Below are 10,000 nucleotides of genomic sequence, written 5' to 3'. Positions count from 1 at the left end.
CATTAAGAGTCATGTAAGTAAAACTTATAACATTAAGAGTCATGTAAGTAAAACTTATAACATTGAGAGTCATGTAAGTAAAACTTATAACATTAAGAGTCATGTAAGTAAAACTTATAACATTAAGAGTCATGTAAGTAAAACTTATAACATTGAGAGTCATGTTTCCAAATTAGCTAAGTCACCCCTTCGCCTCGTGAAATCCGAGACAATTGAAAATTCTAGCGCTAATAGGAATCTACGAGCCTGACTGCGAAAGGTCCCATTCAAGAATAAACACCTGTTAAAGTATCAGTAGAACAAAGTACCAGTAAAAAAATATGCAAGAGCTCCCTATTATTTCCAAAATCTTAACAATCATACACCACACAGACACGATCCCAAATCATCTGGGGTGGGGAATTGCTGGTGTCCTGATCCCATGATACTGTGGATAATCATAAAAAATCAAGGGATCAGATAATATATGTACTATATGTTTGTTGTGCCCCGTGCATTACAAAGGCGGAGCATGCCGACAGGAGACCTTTTGGTCCATAACTAGGTCGGATGCGAAAAAATATAAAAATGATAAAAAAATAAATAAATAAGAATTATAATATAAATAATAATAAATATATGCATAGGTATAGTTAAATAAGAAACAAACAGGTAGATAGTAAATAGCAATAAATGAAAATCAAGCAAATAATAAACAAACAAATAATATAAAATAAATGGTAGGCGTTACAGCATCTTGCTTAGATGTTTATCTAAACGAATCTTAAAGCTCCGAACTGAACTACACTGCACTGCCTCTGCAGGAAGTCTATTCCATTCGTTAACTACACGGTTGACGAAGTTGTTTCTACCCACTTCTAATATTTCCTGACAGTTTGAGATCATTATTTCATGTTGGATTCTCATTCAGTGTAAGAATTTTTATCACTTTTGATATTGTCAATCCCCTTTAGAATCTTAAAGACCTGTATCAAGTCACCTCTGAGTCCATGCTTTTTTAGGGAAAACAGATTCATATGTTTTAGTCGATTTTCGTGTGATGTATTTTTGATATTTGGAATTAGTTTTGTGGCTCGCCGTTGTACTTTTTCCAATTTGTCAATGTCTTTAATGAGATTCGGTGACCATACGGAAACAGCATATTCCAAATGTGGACGAACTAACGATTTATATAGTTAATGAAGTCAAAGGATCGCGCAATCAGTCCTAGAATCTTATTTGCTTTCTCGGAGACTGAAATACATTGTTTAGATGATCTGAGATCGTTACTGATAATTACCCCGAGATCCTTCTCACTATCCACTTTTGTTAACGATTTTCCAAATAACTTGTAATCGTACTTACTGTTATTTTTACCTATGTGCATTACCTTGCAATTACTTGTGTTAAATTTCATTAGCCAGTTTTCAGACCAGTGCTGTAATTTATATAAATCTTCTTGAATATCTTATATATCTAAGTGATCATTTGCCATTCCGCACAACTTTGTATCATCAGCAAATTTGGTCTATATCATTTATATATACTACGAATAGAAGTGGCCCAAGAACGGAACCCTGAGGAACTCCACTCGTAACATTTTTCCATCTAAAAGTTTTGCTATTTAAAACAACTTTCTGTTTTCGATCAATAAATCAATTTCTGGTCCAACTTAATAGGCTACCACTTACTCCGTGTGAAGCTAAATTACTAAGTAGCCTTCCGTGGGGGACGGTATCAAAAGCTTTTGCAATGTCTAAATATATTAAATCTATATTGTTTCTTTTGCCATAATTCGAGATGACTGTGTTGTAGAATTCGAGTAAGTTAGTCACGCAAGAACGTTTCCGTCTGAATCCATGCTGGTTATCATTTATCAAACAGTTACTTTCTAAATGATGTTCGATAGCATCTCTAATTATAGTTTCCATAATTTTTCCTATGATTGAAGTAAAACTTATAGGCCTGTAGTTATTTGGTTTCTTTTTGTCACCTTTTTTTAATATTGGAGTAACGTTAGTTAACTTCCATTCTCTTGGGACATCTCCGGATATGATGGATTTCTTGAAAATAATTTCTAATGGAACAACCTCATTTTTCATTTCCTTTAAAATTCTTGGAAGCCAACCGTCAGGCCCTAGTGTTTTATTAAATTTGAGTTTTTCTATACACCTTTTAATATTTTTCTTTTGTTATGTTTACCGTAGTAAGTTCACCCTAGATTTTTCACAGGTTTCAGTTTGGAGTTCACTTTGAGGTGTTTCGTTTACGAATACTGAGCTAAAATAGTTGTTTAAAATATCACACATTCCTTCGTTTGAATACTCAAGTTGACCGTCAGCAGATAATAGTGGGCCAATGTGATTCCTAATAACATTTTTATCTCTAATGTAACTATAGAATTCTTTGGGATTCTCTTTGGATTTATCAGCGATATTCATTTCGTATTGTCGTTTTCGTTTTTTTTATTGTCTTTTTTAAATCTCTCTGTATTATTACATAAATTTGATAGTCATTAGGTGCACCCGAGCACTTGTATTTCTTATAAGCCTGTCTTTTTAGCAACTTTTTTTCATTTTCTTGAGCCATTTTGGGCGAGCCTGATTTGGGGGGGGGGGGTCTGTTCTTAAAATGGATGTAAGTATGAATCATCTTATTAAGCGTGTTTTGAAATATTTCCTACATCTGATCTAGTTTTTCGCTTAATTTTTCCTCCCAATCTGTAAGCTGAAGCTCCTGACGTAACCCTATGAACTGAGCTTTACTAAAATCGGGTATTTTAAATACACAAGTATCTATTCTAAACAAATTTAGCAGTTTGAATCTAAGTTGTGATCGCTATTTGCACTAGTTTCTCCAGCTTCTACATCGGTAATTATGTTTTCACGGCTAGTAATCAATAGATCGGGTAAGTTTCCATGTCTTGTGGGCTCTTTTACATGTTGAACTAAGTAATTGTTACCGAGAAAATCTATCAAGTGACTACTTATATGGCCATGTTCATCCAGTCAATGTCAGTAAAATTGAAATCACCCATTATCAATAAGTCCCGGTTGCAGAAACTAGACAGTTCTTGAAACGACAGTTTGTCTTCTGCTAATCATGTTTTTGGCTTATATATTACACCTACATTCATTTTTTGTCCATTTGTTTGGGTTAATTCTACCCACAAATTATCATATGCATCCTGTTTTACTTTCTCTAAATCACAGGCATGGACATCGCTTTTAACGTACAACAGAACACCCCTCACCTTTCTTGTGGTTTTTATCCTGATGAAAGTATTTAAATCCCGCAATATTAAATTCAGCTTCAAACTCTTTACCATATAACCATGCCTCGGTTATTCCTATAATATCGAGATTTTCACTTTTGACATACGCCTGAATTTCTTGGAATTTATTCCTAATACTACGCGCGTTAAAGTACATGGTATTAAGAAACTCGTGATTGTTTCTTTTTGACACGTTTTGTATTCGATCATCATGCCTTACATTATAATTTTGTTCTTTATTGCTCTATATTGACATTTGGTCCTTCATGGACATTTACCCCATCTCGGACATCTGGTCCCTCACGGTCATTCGATCTTTGTACACTTTGCCCCCTACGTCACCGCGTTTCACACCGGCCACCCGTCGTTCGCTGACATTCTGTCCGGCATCCCTTCCTAAAATGATATTCTGTCCTCCACTGACATTATATCCTACCGTGATATTTTGTGCTCCACTATCATTGCATACTATCATGAAATTTTTTCCATTATCATTATATCCCATCTTGATATTTTGTCTTCCACTATTAATACATCCCAGTGATATTTAGTCCTTTAACATTACATCCTAGTGTAATATTTTGTCCTCTACCGACATTATATCCTAAAATTATATTTTGTCCTACACTGAAATATTGCTCTGCATTATTACTATACCCTACTCTGTTTTCCCCAATACACTCTATTTCCCCTTCCCTTATTAGCCTTATTACTACTGAATTTTTCACACACACATTTTTTTTTTCTTACACACCACCGGATCAGCATGGCTGACGGCAACAGGCAACAGCATTAGTTCACCCTTCATAGCACCGTCATTACCGTTCCGGTGTTTCTCGCCTTACCAAGACACCCAGAACTCCAGGTAGGTTACTCCTTCAAGCCTGGGTTCAAGTACTATCGTAGACAAGTATATATAATGTTCGTGAGAAACTGATGGTAATCGGCTGTTTCTTCACACCCCGCCATCTCTAGCCACTTCGACAACAAATGTTACTTGAGTGAGGGCGGAAGAATGTTGACCCAGAAGAGCCCGAACGCTTCCTGGGGCGTTGCACTGCCTGACGAAGTGGACGACGGAGGCAGGGGCTGTCCGTACGGTTACGAGTACGATACTTCAGTCTTCACATCCACCGTGGCTTCCGAAGTGAGTTCGAGAGAGAGAGAGGAACAACTCGATGTGGTTGGGACCCTGGTTCACAGAACTTTTGTCATTTCAGTTATTTTCTGTGTCGTGTCAATGATCACAGGAAAGTATGCATGAGTGACCACTGGGAATGAAAAACTTAACGAAGCAAAGTGTAAAGTGTATATACATATATATATATATATATATATACATACATATATATATATATATATATATATATATATATATATATGTATATACATACATATATATATGTATATATATATATATATATGTATATGTACATACATATATATATGTATATATACACATATATATATGTATATATATATATATTATATATATATACATATATATATATATATATTTATATATGATACATATATATATATATTTATATATATATATATATATATATATATATTATATGTATGTATATATATATATATATATATACATATACATATATACATATATATATATATATATATATATATATATATATATGTATGTATGTATACTGTACATGTACATCCTCCCCCACCCTATATTTCAGTTCTGTTTAGTCTTCCTTTGTTTTCCATAATTTCTAATCTAATCAAGTGAATAAGCATAAGCCTGGAACAACATCCTCACTCCCAGTTCCAACCGAGAGGTCGGGGGTGGTGATAAATGTGATATTAATTATTTCTATGACTTCAGAACCCAACAAGGGCGGATTTCAAACATTCTAATTTCGCAGTGGAACCTTGTGTGCGATCGAAGTGTGCTTCAGCCTCTCTTCCAGATGGTAGCGTCCTCTGGAACCATTGTGGCCAACCTCATCTCTGGAAGTGTGGCCGACATGTAAGTTCTACATGTCCAGTGACGGAAATGTAGTCGGATATCTTTGTAAACGTCTCTTTGAGAAAAAAAACATGAAAAAATGAGAAATAGGTATGGTCCATACATCAACGTACTCCCAGATGTCCATTATTCTTTGTGTATAGACAGGGTCCAAAGTTTTCCGACAGATAATTTCATAGTATTCCTGCATGCTACCAGACGGAACCACGTGATGCTCGTATCATTCTTACGATGTTTCGTTATTGCACCAACTGTGAGATATCTTTGCATCACTGCCACTTTTCTACAATATTTAGGTATAGTAATGAATATGAGGTATACTTGCACTACTGTATGTAGGTGATGACGTTAACAGCACCATCTACTAATAGGTAGGAACAGCAAAATATTATTGGTAGACTTTAGAGTCTGAGTGTTCGTCTTGTCTAAGGGGCACTCATCCAGACAAGCCACTGATGATGGCGGTTGCAGACCTAAACAATGTTGCTTGATTCACCGCCCTCCCCTTTCTTTCTCTCTTTAATGCTCTCACTCTCCTGCCAACAGCTACGGAAGACGTGTCCCCATAAACATTGGGGCGATCCTCAACGTCGCCTCTGCGATCATAATTATCTTTTCGGGTCACTACTGGATGGTCCTCGTCGGAAGGTTCTTCTTCGGCTTCAGCACCAGCTTCGTCATCTGGCCGACTTTCAACATGGGTGAATATCGACCTCCACCCATGTCCTCCTCCACACCCGTTGCTTTACATACACCCGGACAACCTTGACAGTGAAGGATTTAATGTTCCCCTGTCCGACAGCTATGGAGGAGACGCCGCCGAAGTACCGGTCTCTGATGGGCATGGTTCTCGGTATTCCCTTCTCCGTGTGGGTCGTCGCGATGTCAGGGGTCGCCTATCTCATCCGTGACTGGAGGAATCTGCAGGCAGCAGTGTCCGCTCCGGTGCTACTCTTTATTCCCTGCCTTTTGTGAGTGTGATGAAATATCGGCAAAAATAAAATCCCGGTAGTCGAAGCAGTCTAGTGCTGTGGAGCCCTGTCCCCACTATGGAAGCTTATTGAAGTTAGTCACAACTACACTAAATTAACATTGGCTAAGTAAAGTGACGGGAGATCTTTCAGTCCACAAAAACGCCGGACGTAGAAATATATTAAACACACAAACACAAACACGCACACAGCCAAATTTGTTCGATGGAGTACAGAGACAATATCTTGTTATGCTGTATGTTACAATTACGTGGACAGTACACATACACACACACACACACACACACACACACACACATACACGAAATACAAAAAATAGTAAGATAGGGTTGATGAAATATTTTTGGGATAGTTTGGGCATATGGAAAGAATGAATGAAGAAAGATTAGTAAAAGAGAAGTGGAAGGAGTGAACATGAAGGGGCGACAAAGGATGAGATGGGTGGATGGGGTAAAAGGGGCATTGGGAAAGAGGGGAATGTTTGTTGAGGAAGGAAGGGAGAAGACAGAAGATAGGGGTGAGTGGAGAATGGTTGTATATGGATGGTGCTGTGATGCATGGGAGGGAGTGGGTGGAGGATGGGGGTGAGGGAGTATGTGTGAATGATATTTTGAGGCAGCTCGAAGGGATTTCTTCCCGTCTTCTCTTTTTCTGCATAAGGGGACGGAGAGGACGGGGGGTTGCCGATTAAGTGAAGCGGCCTTGCTGTGTTTTACTGCATTGCTTCTGACCCAGGGCAGTGATGAGATGCTGGGATAACCCGTCATCCAGGAGGAGCCAGGAAAAGAGGGAGGGAGTAGTGGTGAATAGGAGTGGAGTATGTGGGGACGAAATGAGTGGGAGTGAATTTATGCCTTTGGCTACCTCCCTTGTAAGGGGGAAAAAAGCCGTTGGTAAATGTATGTGTATGTGTACGTATATATATATATGTTTATATGTATACGTTTATGTTTATGTATACATATATGTTTATGTATACCATGTATAAATATGTATATGTATATATCTGTCCAACCATATATAATTTTGGGTTGTCAGTTCCTGCTTCGTTATTGTAAATAAGTAAGAATAAAGTAACCAAACCATTAATAGATAAGTACATAGGCAAACGCGGTAATAATAACCTGGTGAGTAAATGAATAGATAATTAAATGAATAGGATAAAGCATTGTTTCCTGACTGCAGTGCTAAACCCGCATGGTAATCTCATGCTGGACTGGCACCACACTCTCCAGGTTCCTGGATGAGTCTCCGAGGTGGCTGATGCTGAACGACCGCGGGGAGGAGGCTGTCAGGGTCCTGCAGAAGGCGGCTCGGCTCCACAAGGCCGAGATTCCTTCGTCCGGAACTCTTAAGGCATTTGCCGATGAGATGTTCCAGGTTAGGTCCGACAAGAGAGTAATGTTCTAGGTTAGGTCCTAAAAGGGAGTAATGTTCCAGGAAAGTCCGACGAGAGAGTAATGCTCCAGGTTAGATGAGATAGTAGTGCTTCAGGTTAATGCCGACGAGAGAGTAATGTTTCAATTTACTCCCGACAAGAGAGTAATGATCCAGATTAAGTCCGACGAGAGAGTAATGCTCCAGGTTAAGTCTGACAAGAGAGTAATGACCTGGGTTGAGTTCAGCAATAGAGTAATGCACCTGATTAGGTCCGACGAGAGAGTAATGCTCCACGTCAGGTCAGGCGAGAGTAATACTCCAGGTTAGGTCTGAAAAATAGGGAGCACTACTCATGGTGATGTCAGATATTGGAGAAAAATGATCCAGATAAGGTCTAACGAGCTGGGAGTTCCATTCACGGTTAGGCCCAGAAGATGGGTCTGATGCTGTAAGGAAAATAAAGTCTAAAAACAGGAAGTAACATTCACGGTAAGGTCAACAAAGAGGGACCTTTTATAAGATCTGAAAGAAAACTGGTGTTTCAGGCTAGATCTAAAAAGTGTGAATAATATCCGCGGTAAGGTCACAAAATATGAAATAACCTCTGTAAGGTCGAAAATAAGTAATACTCATGAAGTTCAGAGAAGAGTCAGATAATATTCTTAGTATGGACTGTAAAAGAGAGCAATGTTCTAGAACAACAACTTCGATGACTGGTGGCGCAGACTCAAAAGGGAACGTGTCGTGTAATCTTTTGTCAATTGGAAATTCCCTTTGACTCTATAAAATCAAATGGGGGAAATAAAATCAGCTAACTTCACTTCTGTGGTAAATGGGGTTTACAAATTAATACCACCCTCCCGTATTGGCTGTGACTTTTCTTTTCAATTTGGACGTTGACCGGCTTTTTAATTCATCACCGAGGTTTCCCCTAAAGGGCCAAGACGCTATAGCCTACATATCTAACTACTACAGGCAACCAAAAAGAGAAAGCTTTCATCCAACACCACGTCCGTCAACTGGATGGTCGATCTTAAGCAGGGAATCCTCCAGTTCGTGAGAACTCCTGCCATGAGGACAATCACTCTCCTGATGCCTATCGTATGGTTCATGCAGAATCTCAGCTACATCGGCATCTTGCTCAACGCCAACAACTTCAGTAGGTAAGATCAGAGGACAGATTGTCCCTCAGATGCTTTTCTGTCACTGGTCATGTAGATTTACAAAAAGGTTTTCGGTCAAAGTTAAGTCTTATTTGTGTGGTTTCATCTTCGCTTCATCTTCTATTCATCTCAACTTTGATCAACATAGTTTCATCTTCTTTCCATATCAAGTGTTACTAACATGTGGATTAATTTTTTCCCAACTCGAATCTCATTTCCATGTGGTTTTATCTAGACTTCTCTTTGTCTCAACTTTGATCAACAAGGTTGTATCTGGGAATCATTTTACTTTCATTTAGTGCCTGATCAACATGTGGCTTCATCTTGGCTTCGTCATCTTCTCCACAGTGAGAACCCCTTCGTGTACGTGGCGATGAACGGCGCGATAGAGATACCGGCCATCTTGTTATTCACGCCACTGACCTTCCGATTCGGACGAAGGATCGTCACGACCCTGGGGTTCCTGCTGGCAGGACTCTGCTTACTAGCTCTCGTACTCATTCCAGAAGGTGGGTCGCGATGTGATGCAAGAAAAGATCAAAGGATACAGGAAATAATGAGCAAATAAGCATTAAATGAATATGAATTAAGTAAACATATAAGCTGTCAGAAATGAATTTGGATGAAGACTTGTTTTACTTCATCTACCTTCACTGTATATATTAAAGTCACCGTTCAAAAATAATCTAATACCACAACTCTCTTGAGATTACTTGAATGTAAGACATCCTTTGGAAGGTTGGGTTTATTGTTTACACCTGACTTCCAGCTACCGGTGGAGTGTCTATGTGCAGGACAGAATATCCTCCTGGACTGGGACACAGTAGTCCCTGGTTCGATCCCCGGTCAGTGGTATGGAGATGTCCCAGCCGCACATACAGGGCTTTACAAGCCAGGGGTTCTCGTATCTTTTGTCCCACTATAACACCTTTTTCACTGTGTGAGTTACAATGAAAAATTAGGCCAAGAAGATACCTTTAGGTCCATAACGAGGTCGGACGCAAAAAAAAAAAAAAAAAAAATATATATATATATATATATATATATATATATATATATATATAATTTATAACTTCTTTAAAAAAAAGTTATATATATATATATACATATATATATAATATATATATATATATATTTTTTTTTTGAGAGAGAGAGAGAGAGGTGTATAGATGACGCTGTGATACATGAGGGGAGTGGGTGGGGCATGGGGGGTGAG

The 10,000-nt window shown here is 38.4% G+C and overlaps 1 protein-coding gene across 1 annotated transcript in view; it reads left to right on the top strand.

Annotated features, from left to right (window-relative positions):
* LOC143030054 (uncharacterized) overlaps nucleotides 1-10,000 on the top strand; it is a 79,657-nt gene that overhangs the window by 26,176 nt on the left and 43,481 nt on the right. The window contains exons 3-10 of the mRNA XM_076193259.1: nucleotides 4,019-4,118; nucleotides 4,229-4,507; nucleotides 5,106-5,249; nucleotides 5,796-5,950; nucleotides 6,052-6,220; nucleotides 7,477-7,621; nucleotides 8,597-8,784; nucleotides 9,133-9,293. Of these exons, the coding sequence (XP_076049374.1) occupies nucleotides 4,019-4,118; nucleotides 4,229-4,507; nucleotides 5,106-5,249; nucleotides 5,796-5,950; nucleotides 6,052-6,220; nucleotides 7,477-7,621; nucleotides 8,597-8,784; nucleotides 9,133-9,293 (1,341 nt within the window). The remainder of the gene's footprint in view (nucleotides 1-4,018; nucleotides 4,119-4,228; nucleotides 4,508-5,105; nucleotides 5,250-5,795; nucleotides 5,951-6,051; nucleotides 6,221-7,476; nucleotides 7,622-8,596; nucleotides 8,785-9,132; nucleotides 9,294-10,000) is intronic.

This window comes from Oratosquilla oratoria, chromosome 11 (assembly GCF_046742065.1).
Source record: "Oratosquilla oratoria isolate Oo_2021 chromosome 11, ASM4674206v1, whole genome shotgun sequence".
NCBI classification, from domain to species: Eukaryota; Metazoa; Arthropoda; class Malacostraca; order Stomatopoda; family Squillidae; genus Oratosquilla; species Oratosquilla oratoria.
This window is presented reverse-complemented; position numbering and strand designations above follow the sequence as displayed.